This window comes from Henckelia pumila, chromosome 4 (assembly GCF_033568475.1).
Source record: "Henckelia pumila isolate YLH828 chromosome 4, ASM3356847v2, whole genome shotgun sequence".
In the NCBI taxonomy this organism is placed as follows: domain Eukaryota; kingdom Viridiplantae; phylum Streptophyta; class Magnoliopsida; order Lamiales; family Gesneriaceae; genus Henckelia; species Henckelia pumila.
This window is the reverse complement of record NC_133123.1, coordinates 211,320,881-211,346,338: the sequence shown is the minus strand read 5'-3', so window position 1 is coordinate 211,346,338 and position 25,458 is coordinate 211,320,881. Positions and strand designations below refer to the sequence as shown.

General features: G+C 38.2%; 1 protein-coding gene across 5 annotated transcripts; it reads left to right on the top strand.

Annotated features, from left to right (window-relative positions):
* Positions 1-394: 394 nt before the first annotated feature.
* LOC140864955 (AT-hook motif nuclear-localized protein 1-like) lies at positions 395-4,071 on the top strand. Of its 5 annotated transcripts, none has more exons than XM_073269410.1 (7): positions 395-660; positions 748-814; positions 926-1,168; positions 2,091-2,158; positions 2,609-2,740; positions 2,839-3,000; positions 3,527-4,071. In XM_073269410.1, the coding sequence occupies exons 3-7, from the start codon at positions 997-999 to the stop codon at positions 3,815-3,817; spliced, it is 825 nt and encodes a 274-aa protein (XP_073125511.1). In that variant the 5' UTR covers positions 395-660; positions 748-814; positions 926-996; the 3' UTR covers positions 3,818-4,071. The 5 variants fall into 5 exon arrangements, with proteins under 5 accessions (XP_073125511.1, XP_073125512.1, XP_073125508.1 ...); XM_073269411.1 differs by having other exon boundaries at positions 395-664; XM_073269407.1 differs by having other exon boundaries at positions 748-1,168.
* The last annotated feature ends 21,387 nt before the right edge of the window (positions 4,072-25,458 follow it).

Sequence of the window (25,458 nt, the reverse complement as noted above, 5' to 3'; positions counted from 1 at the left end):
TTAATGTCATTCCAAAATTCAAGGTAAAGTAGTCAACAATTGTTTTTACCTAAAAAGACAAAGAACAGGTCAGAGGTCAAGTAAAAAAAATTGTAGGCAACAACGTTAACTTTACAGCTTTAAATAATATATATTCAATTTTATGTAAGAAAGAAAAAGAAAGAATTTATCTTCCCTTGTTTTTATATTCCATTAGATATACTTTTGGTCATTTTAAAATCTTGAATTAATTTTCCAAGACGGACTTGAATCCATTTCATTAACCATAATTAATACTTTGAATTTTGCAATTTAAATATTGCCACCCACCTAATTAATTTCCTGTTATTTAAATAATAATTAATAATTATTTTAAATTTAATGTTCTCCAACTATTTTTTCCTTCCACTTTTTCTTGCAAAACCCTAAAGTTTTACAAGACGGCAAAAAAAATATTTATATATATATAAATAAAGAATTTTGAACATCAACCAATTTTCTGAAATTTTTCCATTTCATTTCTGCAGCTCTGTCCTTGCTCTGCAATGCCAGAGATTGAGACGTGGTGAGTTAAGAAATTTGTCGTACAAAGTATTGTTGGAACAGAGCTCAGTTGTACTTGGGTGATCTTAAAATATTCATGCCTGATTCTTGGATTTCATGCTTCTCAGAATTTATGAAGTGGGTTTGTTTCTTTTTCTTTTCTTTTTTTTTTTTTGTTTTGTAAACTTATATGGTAATTTATTCGACCCTGTTTTACTTTGACAGATTCATTATTGCCAGAGTAGTTGTTGAAAGGTGGTTTATTTTTTCAGCTACTCTCGAGTGTTAAGAGGTAAAAACTCATTTCTATACTTGTAAAGGTTAAGGTTTAAGAATCTTCAGGGTTTAAGGATATTAATGGAGGATAAAGAAGGGTTGAATGGTTGTGGGGTCACACTGAAAGGTGATGAAGCTTCTCAGAGCCACGTGGTAGAGCCAAATACTAGCCATTATGGTGCTCCGGAAAATGCGGGGATGAAGAAGAAGAGAGGAAGGCCGAGAAAGTATGGTTCTATCGTGGCGCTGTCGCCTATGCCAATTTCAGCTTCAATTCCGCTTTCCGGCGATTACTCCACTTGGAAACAGAGTGGTGTCCGAAAAGTGAACTCTTTCAAGAAGAAAAATAAGTTGGAATTCAGGAGTCCAGGTATTCTGTTTCGTGTTTTCTGCATTGACTTAGGTCACCTATTTATTATTATTATTATGAAACTAAATATCTGTGCTGATATCTTGTGTGGGACTGTACTTTGGGGCTTGTTTCGAGTGTTAGGATTGTATTTTCTAGTCAACTTCAGATGTCATTTACATATGGTATGTAGAACTCAGATTTTTGTACATCAATTACTCGGCCCCATCCTCCCTACTGGATTTTGTGGGACCTTTGACAAGGGCCCTGATAATTTATGATGTGACTGCACTCAGACCTATCTTTGTACTCAATGATTGAAGTGTGCATAAAGATCGAGGGGATGATTTAAAGAACTTGATCGAATAATGATAAGGATATGAATTGTATGGTGTAACATGTGTGCTAAAGTGAAGATGTGATCAAGCATACTTGTTTTTAGATCAATTGGTACTAACCATCAGCTGCTACTCAATTAAAGCTTAGAATCTATCTTTTCATTGTTGATTTGTTGCTTTACCAATAGCATGCCAAATTGTGCATTTTTTTTCATTTTGTTATTGACAATGTATGCCACCACTTTTGGTGTGGCATGCTTAAATTGATCCGAAGGGCGAGTAAATGATGTAGATGATTATAATAAGCTCTGATCTGTTAATTTTATACCTCCGTGAAATTTCTTTTGTTTTCATATTAACGGAAACAACTATCTGCATCTATTACATTGGCATCCAGTCTAGTACATAAATTTTTGAAGGGGAAGAATCCTCATTGTGTATTGTGAAATGCATGTTAGTTGGATTAACAAATAAAGATCTTGGATTGCAAGGTGGATCAAAATGCCCGGAAAATTATTAAAAAATCGATGGGCATCACAAATTTTTTTTTTGATTACATTTTATGATTTTTAAAAATAAGAAGATTTTGCCTTTATTCTTTGCAGGGGAAACAATGGCGTATTCGGTTGGTGGAGGTTTTACCCCCCATGTCATCACTGTTAGTGCTGGCGAGGTACTTCGTACTTGTAATAAGAACAAGTCTCTTGGTCCTCTTTATATTGTTTTTTTTTATGAACAAAATAAACCTTTGCTCATCTAATCATGAAATCCAATAGAAATTGTTAAATTTTGATTTCTCCATGTGCAGTTGTAAAACTTTTTGTTGTATTGTAATGGAATTTATCAGTTCACTTTTAATAACAAAGTCACTCTTTATTTTTCTACTTTTATTATCTAAGAGTGCTTTCACTGTGCCCTGATATTTCATCCTGCATAAGAAAGGCATATCGTATATTCTAAACTAAATGCATTCACAAATTAGCCGTATTAGATGGTTGCACCTACAGAACAGCAGTCAGCAGTCCAACTCATTGCTCAGGGGTCTTCGATTTTTCCTTGTTCCATACTTATCTCAAGTCCACTCTAGCTTAAAATAATTTTTAGCTTTTCTATTATGTGTCAGGATGTTACTATGAAGATAATATCCTTTTCTCAGCAAGGGTCTAGAGCCATTTGCATTCTTGCTGCAAATGGTACTGTCTCTAATGTTACCCTGCGTCAATCAAATTCGTCGGGCGGTACTATGACATACGAGGTAGGGGCAATGTTTTGTCGAACTTTTATGACATTTTAAGCATGCAAGAATTATGAAGGAATATACTTATGGTTTGGATCTTGTTTTGATTTCAATAGGGGCATTTTGAAATAGTATCTCTGATGGGTTCGTTTATGCCAAATGATAATGGATTGACGAAAAGCAGAACTGGTGGGATGAGCGTCTCTCTGGCAGGTCCTGATGGCCGTGTATTGGGGGGAGGCCTAGCTGGCATGCTGGTAGCAGCAGGCTCTGTTCAGGTTTGAGAATCTTTGTATCAAATTGTAAATTATAAAGTGTGGTTTTACTGTTGTCGTAATTTATATCAAATTGTAAATTATAAAGTGTGGTTTTACTGTTGTCGTAATTTATTGTTTAAAGGAGTTAGTCTATGCTATACATAGAGTATTTTTCCCCCTATTGCAATAGCAGGAACGGATGTTCCAGAATTAGTGCGGGAGCCAATTCTTCAGATCGGTGATTAAATAGCAAAATCGGTGGCAACCTTGTGCATTTTGGATTGAAGCTGCCTTCAATTTTTTTAAAAATATTTAGTCATAACATATAATTAATTTTCCAGTTGGGGCATGGGGAGCGATTGACTCTCCCGTCACTTTTGGATCTGCTCAACTTAGAACAATCCCATGCGTCTGGGGAACTTTAATATTCTTTAAAGAATATTGAATTCTTAACTTCATAATTTTTTTTTTATCATTTTCTTTCAAGAATAACGAAGCTGCAATCATTTTCTTAATCTTTTTTTTCCCCCTTTTGTTCATGCAACAGGTTGTAATCGGCAGCTTTCTTCCGGTGCACCAGCTGGAGCAGAAGCCCAAGAAAACAAAGTTGGAGCACACCATAGCATTTGTCCCCAGCTCGACCAACCCTATTTCCCAGGAAAGATATGAAGTATCCTTCAATGGGCCGAATCCAAATTTGAAGGCCCCGGCCCCCTTCATAAGAAACAACATGTCTTCCATAAACTCCATACACGGCTCCAAGATCACAGACATTGATAACAACGATTCATTAATTGGTGAAGATTCTGGAGAGCAGAGCCACGAAATAACTTGCTGACTGATCATGTTGTTTACGTGTTTATCGTGTTGTATCTCATCTTAGCTTGTGGTCTTATTGAAGATTTAGGCTTACTTCTTCTGACCTGTTACAGAAAAATGACTTGCAGCCATCGCAGAGTGTAGAAGAGCATGACGTATTGACTTGACACGAAGTTATTTAGTTTCTTGTTAAGGGGTGCTAGTTGATTTTCTCTTCTTGTGTGTAAATTTGGGATTAGTATTTTATATAAATGAAACTGAACTATTGTTTTTAGTTTTAGACTAAACGCAATCTAATTTATATCGGCGTATATAACAATCCATAGATATATTTGGTAAAAGAGAATGAGTTCGAAATAGAATGAGCATTCTCGTATGTTTCTCAATGCTTGGGTTTATCCCAATCTTCATGGGAAAAGGGGAAATTGGGGTGTGGGTAACCCTTATAAAACTTAATTTTTGAAAAATAATCCTACCAATAATATTCAAGTGGAATCAAATGTACTTAAGTCATTTTTAAAAAAATATTAGATCAGAATTAGATCTGAAATTCAATTCATCTTTTTTGAATAAGAATAGCAATTTTCACGCTCCATTATTTACATTTGACCAAAAAAAAAATTGTACTATTTTAACTAATTTAAATAGATATTGTTCAGTAATTTAGTTTCGGTGATGACAACCAGTAGAAGAAGATAAAATCAGTAGACATATATTCAGTAGTAATAGAAAGCAGACGGAAATCAGAAACCAATGGGCTAAGTAAGTAAAACAAATATAGTCCGAAACCAGTAGATTTAGTAAACTAAGCGATAACAGTAAATGATATCAGAAGGCTAAAATCGAGTAAACTAAGAGAACCATTTTCAGTAGCGACTTTATTAGCCGTTTTATCTTAATAGTAAATGATATCTGAAGGCTAAAATCGAGCAAACTAAGAGAACCATTTTCAGTAGCCACTTTATTAGTCGTTTTATCTTAATAGCCGAGGATGTAATTTTGTTACAGGATCCTACTACATTCTCCCCCACTTAAGAGATTTCATCCTCGAAATCAGGACTAGGATAACAGAACAAAATAATACTTGAACAACTTGTTATTACAATACTGTAGTTTACAACTGAACTTAAAAAACACAATACAATCAGAACAACTCCGGATGTTCGGAACGCATACGATTCTCCAACTCCCAAGTCGCTTTCCAGTGCCTCGACGCTGCCATTGCACCATGACTAGAGGAATGCTCTTATTCCGAAGCACTTTGTCTTTTCGGTCGATAATTCTGAGTGGTCTCTCCACGTACGATAGATCCGAATGTAACTGTACTTCTGTCGGATGCAGAATGTGAGACTCATCTGCAATGTACTTATGAAGTAATGACACGAGGAAAACGTTGTAAATGCTAAAAAGACATTGTGGTAATGCCAAACGATAAGCCACATCTTCTTACTTTCTCCAAGATCTCAAACAGACCAATGAACCTAGTCGCTAACTTACCTTTTAGACCAAATCTCATCACCTTCCGGAAAGGTGAAACTCGCAATAAAACATGCTCCCCTGACTCAAAGTTTAAGGGTCTGCGCTTGGTGTCGGCATTGTTGGCATGCCTATCCTGTGCAGTCTTGACTCTCTCTTGAGCAGTTCAACTTTATCAACAATCTGCTGAATTAACTCTGGTCCTTTCACCCGTCTTTCCCCTACTTCATCCCATAATAATGGTGTTAGACAATGGTGACCATAAAGAGCTTCAAATGGTGCCATGACAATACTGCGGTGATAGCTATTGTTATAAGAGAACTCTATCATCGGCAGATGATCTTGCCAGGATAACCTAAAATCCATCACTGACGCCCTCAGCATATCTTCCAATGTCCTAATAGTCCTTTCAGACTGACTGTCAGTCTCTGGATGCTACGCCATGTTGAGACTCAAAGTGGTACCCAAGGCTCACTGAATACTACCCCAAAATCGTGAGGTGAACCTCGGATCTCTGTCATTGAAAATACTCAGCGGCACTCCATGCAAACGCACAATATCCTGAATGTACAATCTTATCATGCGATCAAATCCGAACTCATGATTTTACTGGAGAAAATGAGCAGACTTGGACAATCTGTCCACCACAACCCAAATGACACCACTGCATGTAAGACATCGGCAAGTGGGTGACAAAATCCATCGTCACATGCTCCCACTTCCACTCCGAAATTTCCAAACTATGCATCAGACCACTCGACCGACGATGCTCCTCCCTAACCTACTGACAAACAAGGCATCGTGAAACATACTAGTAAACACTGTGCTTCATCCCTTCCCACCCGAAACTCGTACGTAGATCCTTGTACATCTTAGCACTGCATGGGTGTGCTGTGAATCTACTACGATGGTCTTGAGACAATCTCCTCATGCAAAGACGAATCCTCAGACACAACAACTCTACCAGACAAACACATAACCCGTCAGACTGAAAATGGAAACCAGAGCTGAATTTCTCGGATAGGGGCAAACAACATTGGCTCAGCTAACACTAAAAATACTCGAATCCCTTGATGACCTCTCTTGTGGCGAAAAGTGAAACTCAAAGAACACCACTCATGAACAGCACTAGACACAACACTAGTATAAAGGGAACTACATAAATCTTACGGCTGAGCGCAACTGCAGCTGGATTCGCAGAACCCAGATGATACTTGATCTCAAAATCATAATCCTTGAGAAGAATAATCCAACGACACTGCCTCATGTTCAACTCAGCCTGAATGAACAAATACTTCAAACTCTTGTGGTCAGAATAAATCTCAAAATGCTCATCGTACAGGTAATGTCGTCAAATATTGAGTGCCAACACTTTCGCAGCAAGCTCTAAGTCATGCATCGGATAATTTCCTTCGTGAGCCTTCAATTTTCTTGAAGCATAGGCAATCACATGCCCATTATGTGTCAACACACATACCAAACCCTGGAGAGATGTGTCTGTATAAACAATATAACCACCAGAACCCAGTGGCTAGGCAAGCACAGGCACGCTACTTAGACGTCCTCTCAAGTCATCGAAGCTTTGCTCACACTCGACAGACCAGACAAAAGGAACATCCTTCCTCGTCAACTGCGTCAACGGTCGAGAAATCCGTGATAAGTTCTCAATGAATCGCTTGTAGTATCCGACTAAATCAAAGAAACTACGAATCTCAGAAGTTGTCGTCGGACGCGAAAAATTCAGAATAGCTTCCGTCTTACTCGGATCCACTGAAACACCATCCTGAAAAATAACATGACCGATAAACACTACTCGATCAATCCAAAATTCGCACTTGCTGAACTTGGTGTACAATTGACTCTCCCAGAATCTGCAGTACAACTCTCAAGTGCTGAGCATGCTCCTCAATACTATGGGAATGAACCAGAATGTCGTCGATAAACACCACGACGAACCTATCCAAATAATCTCGAAAAACCCTGTTCATTAAATCCTTGAACACTGATGGTGCGTTCGTCAAAACGAAATGCAGCACTAAAAACTCATAGTGGCATACCTCGTACGAAACACAGTCTTCGCAACATCTTCATCACGAACTCGCAACTAATGATATCCCTATCTCAAGTCAATCTTGGAATACACTAAAGTACCATGAAGTTGATCGAATAAATCATCAATGCACGAAAAATGATACTTGTTCTTAATCATTACTCGGTTAAATTGTCTATAATCGATATAGAGACGCATTGAACCATATTATTTCTTGACAAATAACACTGGCCCTCCCCAAGGAGAAAATCTCGGACGAATATTTCTTTTTTTCAACAAATCCTGTAGCTGCTACTGCAACTCCCTCGTCTTTGATGGGGCCAGATGATAAGGTGCACGAGAAATTGGTGTTGTACCTGGCACAAACTCAATCCCGAACTCAACCTCATGGACTGGGGGAAACCCTGTAATCTCATCGAAAAAAACATCTGGGTACTCACAGACAACTGGAAACTCCTCAAGAGTCCTAAGACGCGTCAATATCATAGATAAGGTAGCCTTCCCAACCAGCTTCCAAACCCCGGCAAGCTCTCAAAGCTGATACCAAAGGCATAGGGGGTCACGCTCCCTCGCCATAGAAAAACTAGCTGTCGCCTCAATCGAACAAAACTGCACTATCTTCCGATAGTAGTCCACAGTAGCTCTATACGCCGTCAAAATATCTATACCCAAGATAGAATGAAAATCCTCCATCCCTGAAATCATAAGATTTTCTGATATCTCAGAACCCTCGAATACTAAAGTGCAACCCAAGACTAATCGCTTAGCTAAAGAAGAATGACCATTCGAAGTAGATACAAAAACCACTACATCTAGAGACACATACGACAATCTATGACGCTTAACAAACCGTGCATACATGAAAGAATGTGATGCACTGGCATCAATGAGAACAAATGCATGAATACCGCATAGAAGAAATGTACTGCTGAATCTGATCCTGACTCAGCGCAAACACCTGTCCGGAAACATGAGGCCTCTGATTGGTGCTCTCTATAGACTGTCCCTGAGACCTTTCTGGAACGGAAGACTGAGAACCAGAACCAGACGCCGATCCTCCAAAAATCTGCGGACAATCTCTCTTTATGTGGCCAACCTCACCACAGCGAAAATAAGCTCCTGGTGTCCTACGACACTTCTCAGTCGGATGACGGCCTCCACAAGTTGCACACTGACCTTGACTTTTCTTCTTCCCAAAATGGTGAACACCACCTGAATCGAAACCAAAAGAAGAATAAGACAGACCTTGCTTCATGAAATATTGAGTCTTCAGACCCATAGAACTAGCTGGTCTAGATGAGAGAAAAGACATTTTATGCCAAAGAATGTCCTCCGCCTGACGAAATTGGCTAACAAAACCCTCATAGATCATGTCGTCACCACCAACAACACTGTCATGGATCTCTGGACTAAGACCCTAAAGGAAAAGATCTTACTTCACCTTGGAGCTGGCAGCAATATGCGGACAATACGACAATAGCTCAAAGAATTTCTGCTGATACTCTTCGATAAACATCGTGCCCTGCTTCAGACTCAGCAACTCACTAGCCTTCGCCTGTCGAAGTGCGGGAGGAAAATACAACTTCTGAAAGGCTGTACGATACTATGCCCAAGTAGCTACGCCTCGCTCGGATACGAAAGGTTTAGACGTGGACTTCCAACACTTCCAAGCACTCCCGTCCACTAGAAAGTTAACAGTATCCATATTTTGTTCCTCTCTGCACTGAAACTCCCGGAAGAAGTTCTCCATGCGCTCAATCCAATTCTCCGCATCCTCCGGAGACTCACCTCCAACCAAAGGTTTGGGACCCATCTGTATGAACCTATTCATACTAAAATGGAGACGATTATCACAATGATGACGATGGCCTCGGCGATGCTCACGATCGTCCTCGTCACCCCAGCGTCCACCCCCGCTACCGTGACTCTCATCGTAGTCCGCCATCTGAAAAAAAGGCAACAGAGATTATCCCCAAAACTATTTTCCTAGATCCCAAATTCAATGCATGCTCTGATACCAATAAATGTAGTAACTCAGATTGGAATAAACTACCTTAGAGTCTTAAGCATGCAATTAAATCTTAAAGCAGGAAAATTAAATCCAAAATCACCGGTAGAACAACCAGGCTAAAATAGAATAATATTTTACAACCCCATCAAAATGAAATCAATAAAATCCAAGACTAGCAACCTGATACAGAAACGGGAAAAAACCTCAAAAACACTGCAACTCAAAGACCCCTACTTCTGGGTCCATCCAACCTAAGCACTCCCCCATAGAATAGGGTGTCCAACACAAAATACTATGGACGTGAGCATAAAACTCCCAATACAGGAGTACAAATATACGTATACCATGCATGAACCTGGAATTAGACGGGTACTGGAAAAACCTATCCAGAATACTGCACAGTCAAGGCGCCATGGTATGTAGCATGGTAACCTATGCACGACTTTATGCTTTCGTTTAAGTGAATGATTTCAGGACGACTTTAATTATGGACTTACGGAACGAGGCTAACCTATGCACGAGATCATAGAGTATATTTTTACGAGCGTTTCGAGTATAATATTGATATATTTTTAATGTTCGAGTCAGAGGTTAGTGTTTTTATCAATCCGAGTCAGGATGTGTGTTCTGACTTTGTTTTAATTAGTCAACACACGATGTATTAAATGATTGTTATCCTATCTATCTACCCGGTTCCCCACCCCATTATTTCCCATGTCTCCTTGTTCCCTTGACTCCCACTTTCTTCCCCCTCCTCTACACGGTTCCTTCACCATTTTCTGCAATTTTTCTTCTTTTTAGTTCTTGTGCTCCATGGTTCTTCAAACTTCCTAGGTGGAATTTACTTTCAATCTCATTCGTGTTGTGGTTAACTCGTTGCCAAGGCTCCGGATCAACTCCATCTCCATTTCAAGGCAAGTACAAATTTTAAAAGTTTTTAAACCACCATTCAAGATATAATTATTTTGATATGAATTGATGTATGTTAAGATATGTATGCATGATTTTCAAGAATTTCAAGAGCATGAAGTTATGATTTTTACGAGATCCTGAAGCGTGGGTTGTTCTTGTCGAGTTCTTGAGTTTGATTCAAGACAAAGGTATGATTTGACATTAGCCTCGATAGATAGAATAACTCGAAAACGTGGTGGTTTTCGAGTTTATTAAATCACATACATGCATGTTTAGTTGTTCTTGATTGATCTTATAGGGCTAATTGCATTCACACCCCCTGTGAAAATTCTAAAAGGCATAAAACCTTCTAAGAAATATTAATAGGCTAATGCATCCCTCAGTTTTTTTAAAATGTAGCACATTTCACCCCTATGTTATACAAACTCGGGCACATTTATACCCTCTCATAGGGGTTTTAATGCTAATTTTTTTAAAACATAGGGTCTAACATGCTATTAATTTTACATAGGGTGTTTTATGCCTTTTACACTTTTCACAGGGGGTGTGAATACAATTAGCCCTGATCTTATATGACTTACTTGATCTAATTGATTTAGTTGATCTTATTGATTACTAAATGAGTTTGTTTGATTAAATATTCTTTCTTATTTAAGTTTGAGATGTGTAGATTATTATAAGCGATTTAATTGTTGTAATATTTCTGATAGAGTCGAATGGTAATCCTCTTGAGCCACAATTATTTCGAAACCCCAAAAGCAGAATCGAAAAAAAAATATTGGACGCGGTGAACTTATATATGCGAGGCTAGGAATCAGATTTGAGTTCCTATTGCCAGAATTCCTAATATAGTGTACACAGTACAGGGAATAAAAGCTTGTTACCACCTCGAGCGAGAGCGTAGGTGGGAGACTTGATTTGGCCATATTATTTTCCCGGGATCCCAAAGAGATTATTTTTGAAACATCGATTCTGCGAGATTGAAATCTTTTACCCTCTAACCTATACCTATGTCGTTATGATATTGATTTATTTTCTTTGAATGAAATCCGACAGGTAAGGGTATATGGACTTGTGATTGTTGTTAGTTGAATACTAATTTGATATGTTTATATGTTTATACATATGTCTTTCATACTAAGATTTATTCTCACCGGAGTTATTCGTCTATTTCTTTTTCTTTGTATGTGTGCATTGCAATAGGTTAGGCTGGAACGAGTCAGACGAGACTTGGATAGCTAAAGATTGAAGAAGTTAGAAGTGGAGACTCTAGTTAAGAATTAGAGATGTCTATTTGTTGTCATTTCTTTGCATTGTTAATGTTAGAATGACTTAAGAATAGCAAATCAAATTTGGAACTTGTTGTTTTACATTTCTAGAAATCATGTATGAAGTTATGATGTTTAGAAATGCATGTTCTACCTTATATCTAGTATTTAGACCATCTTAGAATTGATTTGGGATGGTTTGATGTTGAAAAGAAGCTTGAATGGGAAAGGACAACATATATTTCAGATTGAGCATTTTCGAGCAGCACAGGGCTCGCTCGAGCACAGCTTGCAGCCGCTCGAGCGAGGCCGAATTGACCCTCCGGCCAGAACAGTGCTCGCTCGAGCTAGGATTCTTGTTTAAAAAAAATATTTTGTTATGGATTTACTCTTTTGCTTCTTTAATCAGATTAATTACTTGTAAGCCATGTTGTTTAATTATCAGATTTATTCTGATTGTGATTCGATAATTGAGATAAGCACCTGAGGTCCCCACAACAGGTGGTATAAGAGCGTAAGTTCTTGAAATAAGATAGAAGTTGAGCGGGGTAGATTGAGTCACATGCATTTATATTATTGCATGATTGATGCTTTACTTACTTTGATACAATGTATGCGAGCATGATTTACTGATTGAAGAAATTATATGATTATATGCTTACGTGCTTACCTGATTATGTGAATTCACATGAATATTTGAATTCCTTGTAAGCATGTTTTCTTTTGAATAGCATGAGAACTTGTAAGGAGGTGTTATATGAAAAAAAAAGCATGAGATTATAGATATGTTTTATTGATTTGAATAGTATAATCTCTGCGTTGCTTATAGATTTTGTTTTAAAGTAAGTCAGGTTCTTTGGGTGAAGTAAGCACCCCAGACTGAATAGGCCAGTACTCCTCAGGTGAAGTAAGTACTCAGACTGAACAAGACAGTATTTTAAGCTTTTAGAATTGATGGATGCTACCCTCACACCGATGGAAGTACTATTCGAGCGATTTTAGACGTATGATCTGCTAAATTTGAAAGGTACATAAAATTCCATTGCTTGTGAAAGTTGGTTAAAAGAGCTTGATCACTTGTTCGAGTATTTGGACTTCTCTGATGAACGTAGAATCAGGCTGATTATATACCAACTACAAGATTTAGCAAGAAGCTGGTGGGTTGTGACAAAACGAAGTCTGGAGAACCGAGGTTCAGTAATTACTTGGCAGGTATTCAAGACTGAATTCTGTCAGCATTTTATTCCGATATCCTTTAGAGAAGATAGAGCAGCAGAATTTGTTAATCTGCAGCAGGGAAATTTTACTGTTGAGAGCTATGTTGCTAAATTATTTAACTTGCTTCGATTTGTTCCTCCTGTGGTTGATGATGAAGAAGTCCAAGCTAATCTGTTTATCAATGGCCTTAATCCAAAAATTTATGCTTGGATAAATGCGGAGCGACCGAATAATATGGAAGAAGCAATTAACACGGCTAAACGAGCTGAAGCTGGTTTTAAAAGTTCAATCATGCCTCAGTCTTTGAGACAACCGCAACCTCAGCCACAATTGTCATCATAGAGCAGATATGAGGCAAGAGGTAGTGGCAGCAGTAGTAAAGAGCAGTTAAAGCTTTGGAGACAACATATCAAGAGGTATGGTAGCAGTTCCTCTAGCTCTAGGGGACCGAGACAATTTGGTTTGGGTCAGAAGGCAGAGTATGTCGGTGAATACTGCACTCATTGTGGAGGAAAACATGCAAGCGATGAATGCCGAGGAACTTTAGGAAAGTTTCATCATTGCTATCAAGTGGGACATTTTTCTCGAGTGTGTCCTAATCAATGGGGATTGAGAGGAAATAAGAATTGTAGTGACCCATCCCGGAATTACCTACTAATCAGAACTTAAGCATGCAATTAACATATAATCAGAGACATAACTGCGGAAGCTTAAATAAATGCTGGTTGGTGGAATACAACCGACTAAATACAACATTCGATATACAACCCAATCAAATGAATCTTAACAGAAACAATACCTACAGCTAAACCTGTTGTCCTCCCTGAACACGGACTCCTCCGAGTCACCTGGCGCAATACCTGCACCTGCATCTGCCCCATGGAATAGGGTGTCCAGAAACACAGAGTACGAGACGTGAGTATAAAACGCTCAGTACGAGAGTATGAGTATACATGCATGCAAAGTGAACTCCCTATAACTCGAGGTCAAGGATCAGATAACAGAGACAGACCGGGCCCTGGTATGTAGCACGCTGTGCCGTCGCTTCAGGAAGTGGCTCTCATACCATAATACCAGTGGATATGCCGGACCCAAATCGATGGAAGTCCATCCATTAACAGGATAGGAAAAAACCCTACTAACAGACATCTCGAAGGAGATAACTCAGTATGCAAATGAATGCAGCATAAATCAATGACATATAAACCATGCAGTCACATAATACATGTATACTCAGTTAGGATATCTCGAACAGTACTTTCGTACCTCAAATCAGTGCAAGCTCTACCAACTCTAGTTCCACGCCTATAGTCTGCTCTACACTGCCAAATGATACTACTATCATTATAGTGCTCTAAAAGCCTTAACTAAGCTATTGCATACTCCTAAATATTTATAGGAAGCAAAAGCTATACCTTCGTCCGTCGTTAGCCCTTTGCTGTCGAGTGCCTCAAAACTAGGCCACAGCTCCGCTACGCTGCCTGGATCGCTATGCCACTTCCGGTTTCCCCACGGGACGCCTAGAATTACCTAGATCTGAGTTAGAAGGCTAAGAAACCAGAGAGAAAAGGAACTCGGTGCGCCTAAAAGTGAGCCACGCATCCCCTATATATGGGACGAGTTCGGGCCGTCCGAACCCGACTTCAGGTCGTCCGAACAAGTTCGGAGCCTCCGAACTCAGCTTTGGGTCGTCTGGAGTCACATCATGGATGTCAGCAATGACGAAATAGTTCGGGCCGTCCGAACCCAAGTTCGGATCCCCCGAACCAATTCGGAGCCCACTAACCCTGTTCGGGCCCTCCAAACCATCCAAACCCTCGGAGCCTTCCGGACCATTTTCGGGCATTCTAAATCCATTTCCGGACTCCATTAACCCATCGAAAATCATCTTAATCAAGTTTAACCCGCCTAATCATAATTAGACACTTGATTTGCTTAATTTGGATACGGGTTACTACATTCTCCCCCACTTAAGATATTTCATCCTCGAAATAAGATCTTAAGTACAAAAAATACAACCAATATGCAGAAACACTCTTTGCATAAATCAAGTCAGTATCCACATGAACTTCAGACTGATCGTCACATATCGTCGCAACAAAGATACGTGAAACACATCTCGGATACTGGACAAATACGGTGGCAAGGCTAACTGATAAGCCAAATCACCAATGTTCTCTAAGATCTCAAACTGATCGATAAATCTGGGAGACAGCATACCCTTGAGACCAAACATGAGAACTTTGCGAAAAGGTGAAACTCTCAGAAATACTGTTTCCCCACTTCTTTCTAGAAGAATGGATTATGACAAGTCGCCCGTACAACGCCTCAATAGGTGCCCTCCCAATGCTACGATGGTACCTATTGTTGTATGCGAACTTAATCAATGACAACTGATCTGGCTAAACTGAACCAAAATCCATATTACACGCCCAAAGCATGTCCTCCAAGGTATGGATAACGCTTTCCATCTGACCATCTGTCTCTGGATGATATTCAGTATTTAAACTGAAAGCAGTGCTCGTAGCACGCTGGACATTCCCCCAGAATATGGAAGTAAACCTGGGTCTCGATCACTGACAATTCCCACCGGCATCCATGAAGTAGAACGATCTTTTGGATGTACAACCGAGCCCTACGATCAATAGAGTACTCTCGACTGCTCTTCGAATACCCACTGTTCCTGCGAACCTTAGCAGTGATAGTTCCTCGTCAAGTATACCACTTGATACCGACTATCCCTCTTGCTAGAATCAGTTCGTACTAACTTGAAGACCAGATACAACCAACCTGTATCTCCACTGGTCTAACACTGACATCGAATCCCAGAGGTAACCGCAAGTGTTAACCAATCGTTTCCCACTTGACGTCCTGCCACAGATAACAACCAATCCTGAAAGTTCCTAGCATCGACAGACTTACATTCCGTACTTATTTTCTTCGATGCTGACTAATATTCTCAAAGAATATCACCGCTATAATGCTGATCACATAGATGGGACCGCAACATCTACAACATTAGTAGTCTAGATTAAAGATCACCACTATCTCGTCACTCGAGATATCAATTGAATTCGCAACACTGGTTATCCAACCATAGATAACAATCCCAAGTCACACTTGACTCGCTACCAAGATGAACAAAACTAGTTCACCTCAACCATTCGCGCAATCCACAACACATGCGGTAAACCAACGAATCTACCTGATCGATCTCGGTCGATCCCAACACCTCAATGGCATAGCACATCAGAACATACTGGGAAATCACCGACAACAATCTCTCTAGACTTTGAACACAAGTCTCAGCTGTCGTATCATCCCACGAACAAACAACTGATATCGGCCTGCTAATGCTCACTGAATTCCGCAACACTCGTCGAATCACAATTCAACGAAAATCCTCCGAGAAACTGCTGGAAACGCCTAAACAAGTACTCGGCTAACAGTTACCAAAACTGTAGTCCAATAGCATGGAACAATCCAATTTCCAAAACTGGGTCAACCATTGCTAATACCAAGCAATGTTCAGATCAATTATGTCTCCTCTTATCGAGAAGATACTCTTCCTGAAACATCACTAAGTCCGAACATCTCTGCTTACCACTGATAACTTTACCCAAGTTATCGAACTAGCCATGACTTACCAAAGTCAAAACATGCAATCACTTCCCGTGATCTATCGAACTCGAAAGTCCAAACGACTGCACTCCGAAAATCTCAACCACCTGAGAATCCTGAATGCAAATAATTCTCTTACTGTTCCGAGACATTTACTTAAAGGATCCAAACTCATAATCACGACGGTTTATAGTATCGTCCCAAGTATCTCTCGATTCATGATATCTCAATCACTGATCTGCTCAACCAATCGATCACGTCGATAAGTTGTGACTAACACACAACCTGTCAGTACCAACCAAAATATGGCAACCATCCGCCAAGTCTTGGTCATTTTGAAATCTCACATGGCTCGATCAATAATCATGATCTCACTGCCATAAGTCATACGGTTTCCAAACACTTGGAATTATAAGAATCACACTTGATTCAACTCACCTATCTCTGAAAAAGTCAGACAATAGCTATTAGTAGTCACCGGTACAAATCTCGCATCGATACTGACTCACTACCAACTGTCACTGAACCTGCTCCTGAAAATCATATTCCTCGCTGAGACTATGCATTAATCAAGACTGAGGTAGCCTCCACTGATAATCCATCCGGAATATCCTGCCAAAGAACCACTGGCGAAGGTCATGCTTTCCTTTTGTCTCGAACCATCCAGTACAGTCTTAAGCTACTGATATAATTCACTTATAGATGAAATCTATCATCAGTGAGCCAAACTCCCAACCGAGTCGAAATCCCAAAACAACTCGTAATCCAGTAACCTGAATAATTCCTATCACAAGGAAATCCATTACGGAACAAGCCTCACTTCCTACCAAATCCCAATGGTAGTCCCAAAGTGAACAATGGTAGAAATCCGTCTACCTACTAGATCGATCCATCTAGCTATATCCCAATATCGAAGATCGAAGCCATCTGCTCCGAACAATCACTCGTCACGGAAATCCCTCCAAGACAATTTCTGACAGCAGAAACCTAAAACCCAGTATCTCTGACAAACTTCAGACGATAACTAAATCCCAATACCAACACCGGTATCAATCCGATCCAAGGTCATGCCCCGTCGTGACTGTTGCCTAGCCTCAAGACTGAATAGCCTTCCCACCACCGATCCTGAAGCACGAAGGCTCCCAGGCAACCTCTGAAGTACAAAAGACTCCCAGAGTACATTGGCATAGGGTCGCGCCCCATCACGTCTAGTCCCGATCACAGTACACAACTCTCGGTATCACTCGACCTGGTACACTGATGAAATCTCATCATCACATGGCAATCACCTAAAGAGGTCAAAACACTACTAACTGTTCTAAGGAAACAACCTAGAACACACCCCATGCCTCCTGAGGAATCATCCCAACACGGCACTAATCATAGTCAACTGACTAACTATAACCCAAATAAATTCAGCTATCACTGATTTTTAACTTGACAGTTATACCCCTGACTACACTGTGTAAATATAGAGACTAAGGTAGCCTTCTCTTTAAGCCCTTCTGAAATGTAACCTTCCAGAATCACCAGCTAGGGTCGCGCTTACTTTCCCGTCCTGATCAACCACACAGTCCATAGTCCCTGGTATAGTCCAACATCCAGCCTCTGATGAAAATCCATCATCACTTGACAAAACCATAGTAGAACGACTAGCTAGGTCAATACTAGGAAAACACCTAGATCACCCAATCAACTGCAGACATGAAACTATCCAGAAAACCACCATAGTTGAACACAGGTCAACTATACACTGGACTAATCCCAAAGATTATATAACCTCAAAAGAATAGATGTACAATGAAACAACAACTGGAACATCAATATCATTAAACCACTGAACCTGGTTTAATACAAATCTTATTACAATCTCATGTAATAAAATAGATTACAAATATTAGTTACAATTACTAAGAATTCCCAACAGCCTGGAATCAATAATACCATGATTCAATGCTTACAACTGAAATACTGTTTACAACAAAACACAGTATTTACTAAAAAATACAATCAATGTATTACGTCATGTCTAAGATACCTAATACAACTCAACCGTCGTACATTCCTTGGTATCTACCTGATTTGAACGTGCAGTTTCCTGTCTGTCTCCCGAAATCATCTATGCAAGCATATTTCACAGACATACCTTCACACGATCTTTATGACAATCTCTTCAACTACGAGTGGAGATCTTCCTTTGGTTAGAGTTGTATGTGTAATCACACACCATGCGTTCTAACCAATTTTCAAAAGCATCTGGAATCCAAAACTCGATCTTTTCTTCCAACTCGAACCGGCTGGAATCTTCATGAACTGAATCTCTGACAGTAACCTTAGCAATGACAAGCTTGAGAATTCCTAAGAATCTCGTCATCCCAAAGTCAATTGCAAATCTCTTGTCAAACACAGTCATCTCCTACAGAGACATCCCAAAAATATCAGCATTTATTCCCAAGAGTCTCTTTGCATGCTCTGATACCATAAATATAGTGACCCATCCCGGAATCACCTACTAATCAGAACTTAAGCATGCGATTAACATATAATCAGAGACATAACTGCGGAAGCTTAAATAAATGCTGGTCGGTGGAATACAACAGACTAAATACAACATTCGATATACAACCCAATCAAATGAATCTTAACAGAAATAATACCTACAGCTAAACTTGTCGTCCTTCCTGAGCACGGACTCCTCCGAGTCACCTGGCACAATACCTGCACCTGCACCTGCATCTGCCTCATGGAATAGGGTGTCCAGAAACACAGAGTACGAGACGTGAGCATAAAGCGCTCAGTATGAGAGTATGAGTATACATGCATGCAAAGTGAACTCCCTATAACTCGAGGTCAAGGATCAGATAACAGAGACAGACCGGGCCCTGGTATGTAGCACGCTGTGCCGTCTCTTCAGGAGGTGGCTCCCATACCATAATACCAGTGGATATGCCGGATCCAAATCGATGGAAGTCCATCCACTAACAGGATAGGGAAAAACCCTACTAACAGACATCTCGAAGGAGATAGCTCAGTATGCAAATGAATGCAGCATAAATCAATGACATATAAACCATGCAGTCACATAATACATGTATACTCAGTGAGGATATCTCGAACAGTACTTTCGTACCTCAAATCAGTGCAAGCTCTACCAACTCTAGGTCCACGCCTATAGTCTGCTCTACACTGCCAAATGATACTACTATCATTATAGTGCTCTATAATCCTTAACTAAGCTATTGCATACTCCTAAATATTTATAGGAAGCAAAAGCTATACCTTCGTCCGTCGTTAGCCCTTTGCTGTCGAGTGCCTCAAAACTAGGCCACAGCTCCGCTACGATGCATGGATCGCTATGCCACTTCCGGATTCCCCACGGGACGCCTAGAATTCCCTAGATCTGAGTTATAAGGCTAAGAAACCAGAGAGAAAAGGAACTCGGTGCGCCTAAAAGTGAGCCACGCATCCCCTATATATAGGACGAGTTCGGGCCGTCCGAACCCGACTTCGGGTCGTCCGAACAAGTTCGGAGCCTCCGAACTCAGCTTTGGGTCGTTCGAAGTCACATCATGGATGTCAGCAATGAAGAAATAGTTCGGGCCGTCCGAACCCAAGTTCGGATCCCCCGAACCAGTTCGGAGCCCACTAACCCTGTTCGGGCCCTCCGAACCATCCAAACCCTCGGAGCTTTCCTGACCATTTCCGGGCATTCTAAATCCATTTCTGGACTCTGTTAACCCATCGAAAATCATCTTAATCAAGTTTAATCCACCTAATCATAATAAGACACTTGATTTGCTTAATTTGGATATGGGTTACTACAAGAATGAAGATCCATCTCCTAGGAAACAAGCATCTATAACTAACTGGGCTCAAACTGCACCAGATGACGAGACTGCAGGTAATTATAATATTTGATTAATCTATCTGCATAATTATGAATCTGGGTGCATTGCATACATATATAGCTGAGTAATTGATTATGTTACATTAGTTGTATGTTGAGCCTTTATTTGCTGTAATTGCTATGTTCTTACATTGGTAAAAGGCTATGAAAGAAGATATCAGCAAATTTAATCAGAAAAGCTGAATTACAGTTTGAAGGAAATAAGATTGAATTGGAATTGAATTGTGGTATTTGAGTTATAGTATGAGTTCCAAAAATTTAGATACCATTTTATTTGGGTATTGAATAAGATTATGGATCAATCAATATTATTCAGGAAGAGCTTAGACAACTGATAAGATCAGTAAAAAAATCAGTTACAATCGAGCCTTTTCTTTGATTTTGCTGAACTATTATATCATAGAATCACGACTCTTGAATCTTTTGATATCGACTTTGAGGTTTTGTTATTCGACCTCAATTGATCTTGATTGACTCTTATTCTTTGTAAGAGCTTGATTTTATTTACTCGCTTTATGTTGAGATGCAAGTGAGTTGTTTTCACTTAGCAGATTTTGTCATTCAGAATATTTTCTCTTTGGCTGACCTTGACTTGAGTGAGTTTCTTTGATTATGAATTTCAAGAGTCGTTGATCATTTGGTGTATAAATTCAGTATATTTTGATGTTTTTGGCTCGTAACTGATAGAAATTTTGATTAACAGTACCAGCAAGAGTTATGGATTGATTGTATGATTTTTCCAGAACTTGAGAAATAAAAATAAGAAACTAGAAGAATGCTTGATCGACTGATTAAATATTTTGTTTTGTACTTGAGTTTTTAGACAGATACTCAAATAATCAGGATTGTTGCAATACAAAATACGTTAGATTAGTTTGGAAAGATGACAGCAACATTGAGATTAGATCAAGCGATTAGAATTCGATTGAGAATGCTTGATTGAGATAGGAGACAAGATAGCAGATCAGAGTTAATAGATTTTGAGATCAATAATCATTTGAATGTGCCAGATAATCTAGACATGAGATATCAAATTCTGGAAAAGGCACACTAAAACAGATTTTATATCCATTCAATTGTTTAGAATTTGTGTATGAATTACTTGGAAATCAGTATTGGTGAAAGAAAATTGAAGATGATATGACAGAATTGAATTTCCAACACTTACATTTCCAGTGTTAGAAGCAGAAAAGAAGAGACTGTGTGATCTATGAAACAGTTTAGCAACTCTAGAGTCGAAACAAGAATAGTTTTTCGATAGATTTTAGTTCAAAATCACTCAAATCATCACGAGTTTTCAATTTGTATTGAAGTAGATTTAGTCAGATTCAAGAATACGCTGTTTTAGCTGTAATACAGATATGAGTTGATAGCTGTTAAGACGTTAGTGTTATGATGAAATTACAGGAATTGTTGAAATCTATTGTCAAGATAGAGACTTTAGATTGATTTGATAGTGTGTGGCATCGATTTTTAGAGGTTTTGAGTGTTTGGTTGTATGTGATTGCATTATACCATCCTTCGCTCGTTGGATTGTCAGATATGACTATCCAGATTTTCGAGGATAGGCTCAGAACTATAGTACTAGATTCGGTACTAGCTGACAGTTTTTTGCCACTTGCTTATTATGATTCCTATAACAGTTATTTGATAGATATAGAGATTGTGTGTTTTTTATTTTAAGATGAGAAGAAAAGAAAAATTTCTTTGTGTTCAGACGGTATTTCAGCAGTATCAGCGATCAGATCAGATGTGGTTTGAGAAAAGACAGAGAATATGAAAATTGATCTATACCGAATAAGAACAGAGCAGATTAGACAGGGTTAGAAATTGAATGACAGATACAAAGCTTGAAGCTGGAACAGAGTGTTCAGTGAGAAATGTTCTTTCCGAAGCAATATCTGATTCAGAAAGAAATTATAGAAGTGATTTGATGAATATAAACTATGAAATTTTGTAACAAATAAATACGAGATATACAATTGGATTCAAAGGAACATTCAAAAAACTTGTCTTTGACAATCCACGATGAAGAACAATCGACAAACGCTACAAAGTAAGAACTTTGATAAGTTTGATTTTTGATAAACAAAGAAAAATGCTTCAATAAAATTCTAGAGAGAATTTAGGGTAGAAAATCAATAATATATCAATAATTATGCTGTAATTCCAGATTTACTTGCATATAAATTAAAATAAAACTATCAAAAGTTTCCAAGTCAAATAGGACTCTAAAATAAAAAATAAAAAAATATGCGCGTGGCGGCGTGGGGGCGCCAAAATCTGCACGAGTGCACTGAAATTTCTGCCTCAAAAATCTTCAAGAATAAGTCAGGGCGCGGGTGCGCGATAGAGGTGTGACATCTTGTATTTTGAAACATTTTCAAGAATTAAGATGCGGAAAAGTGTAGGAAAATTTTTCAATTAAAGTAGTGCAGGGCATGCATCGTGTTTGCAAATTTAATAAATCGTGCTTGAAATTAAAATCTATGTAAATAAAACTTAAAATCCTAATGACTCTAACGTGCATAAAATATTTGAAACAAGGATGTAACCCTACAGACAATGACCGGTCTTATACAGGCACGCCAAAAACTACTACTACTAATATAGCAAACCTGAATCAAAAATTTAAAATCTTAAGAAAGCAAGTGAAACATAAGTTTCAATAAGATAATCTTAGTGCGGGAAAATACTTTAATAAAACAATCGTGAAATCAAGCATAAACTTCCAAATTAAATAATCAACGAAAAAGGTTAAAACTTAAAATCATTAAAATCCATCAACACGAGGCCGTCTTTGAAAATACTAATCTATACTTTTCTTTAACCCTAACTCATAATGGTCGTGCATCAAAATAGTGTAATAACAAAAGAACAATAAATATAAGCAAATTCTCCTTGCTTTAAAACGTCATAGATTCGGAATATTCATGTCATGTAATGCCTTTGCCTCTTGGAATTTTCAGACTTTTCACCAAAGCTTTGAATTCATTTACATCTAAAATCTAACTGCACCAATCAAGCATACTGAGTCTAAAGACTTAACAAGCATTATTAATATACAAAATAATTACATAATAAAAATCATCATGCTTTGGACGTGCAAGACTTAAACATAAACATCATGCATAGTAACATATATCATAAAATTCCTTGTTTGGGGTGATGAAATATATGCAATTGCGGCAACCATCATTATGAGCACATCATTGGTTCCCGTGATCACGAATGTTTTGTACAACATTCATATGGCATCAGCCATTTAAACTTTCATTCTTTGGAAAGGTCCTCCCCAAGGTTCATTCCTGGGTGCAAGTCCTATCATTCCATATCGTGAGAACATATATTGGAAAGACACCTCCGGGGCTCAAACCGGAGTACCAGTCCCATATTGCCACCACAAAAACACATACAACATCAAAGTATTTTCATGCATCATCATAACATCATCATCATACTTCATCATTGTCATGAAACATCATCATAAACTTTCTTATAACTTCATCTTTATCATCATAAAACATTTGTATCATAAAACTTCTTATCGTTCATGAAACATACTTACAATATCTTAAAATCATGATGTCATCATGAACCTTGAAAATATCTTGAAACTTATCATGTCATGCTCATAAAATCATTCCATGCTTGAGAATCATGTATGCTAAATGAAATAAATATAAACACGCCCATAAATCATTCATAATATTTCATGCTTTCATAGGGAACATAGCTTTGGTGAGAACGTACTAGCATATAATGCATTACATAGCTAACCGATCCACGTGAGTCGATCTTTCTGTTCTTGACATCAAAACTTAAAACTTTTTGCATAAGACATCTTAAAAATAATTAAAACAACTTAAAATATCATAAACATGAACTTCGAACCTCAAATACATAAAAAGATGTGCCCGGGGAAGAACAATTCATGCTAGAGCGGAATACATATATTTTAACACCTAAAAATTCAACTTTAAAATATAAAATCTCTGGCAATATAAATAGCATGAAATCTTTTAAATCTAACTTTTAAATCATGAATAAATAAAATAAAATCATTTAATTTAAACATAATCTTTAAATCACGATTACATGAAATAAATTCATTGAAAATTTATTTAAAGTCTCTTTAATACTCGTAAGTGGATTTATGAATTTTTCGGGCGTTACAACACTTCAATCACGTTGTAATGATCTCCAAATTGATTTCCATGCTCTTCAAAGCCTTCAAGTCACGCAAACATACTCGTAGGCGCTTCATAATAGTTCTTTACGAGTCCTTGAAGTGCTTTCTTAATCTTCATTTCCCTTCGGCTCCTTGATATCGGTCTTTCAGGAACAACTCCAACAAATCCGTAGCTTTCATAGAAACTTAATTATTTAGAGGGCTATCAAGGATCGTATCAACATCTGGCTTCGCGTTTCAGACATATGGAATGTTCTGTTTGTCAAGAAAGGTTTTACTGCTGGGGGTGTTGCGTAATTTTGTGCCCTCAAGTGAACGGTGTCAAGTTTTAATAAAGAATAAGTAGAGTGTCGATCCCACGAGGAGTTATAGTAAAAATTATTCAGTACTTGTAATTAAAATAATTCAGACTTTATTCAGAAAATTTAAATAAGAGTTTTGGTTTTCAAATTAAATAAATTCAGAAATTTTAGCAAACCACACACTTCAATTCAAATAAATATCAATGAGAAAAAATGGTCTAGTGGTTTTGATTTCACCTGGTTTTGACAACAACTACTCCTAATTAACTTATTTTCATGAATTCTATTCAGTTAATAGCTAAAAACGCTTAATTGTTTTATTTTTCTCTCCCGGGCAACAAATAAATCGTATCAAATAAGATTCGATTTCAATATCTTATTAAAAATCTAGGCTTAATGATATATGAAAAGAGATGTTCTTCCTAAAGCTCTGTTAACGTTATACACTCTCCCGAGCTATATAAACAATAAACGGTTTAATTTTTATTATCCTATTCAAAATCCCCTCTCCCGGGCAATGATTTCAAATAAATATAACAAATCAATTTAGGGCCAGTAAATTAAAAATATAATCAATACTAGAAAAAAATTAATCTAGTAGTATTCAATCCAATAAAAATAAAGATTTGTAAAAGTTTCTACACTAGGCTACGTCAACCTCTAGACTAAGAAAATTTAGTTCATGATAAAAAAATAAATAAAA

What these genes read in the sequence shown, in the direction of transcription:
- LOC140864955 (XM_073269407.1), top strand. Translation starts at nt 880, where the DNA reads ATGGAGGATAAAGAAGGGTTGAATGGTTGTGGGGTCACACTGAAAGGT. An exon ending in GTTGGAATTCAGGAGTCCAG is followed by an intron (nt 1,169 to 2,090) that starts GTATTCTGTTTC and finishes TATTCTTTGCAG; the next exon opens with GGGAAACAATGGCGTATTCG. An exon ending in TAGCAGCAGGCTCTGTTCAG is followed by an intron (nt 3,001 to 3,526) that starts GTTTGAGAATCT and finishes TTCATGCAACAG; the next exon opens with GTTGTAATCGGCAGCTTTCT.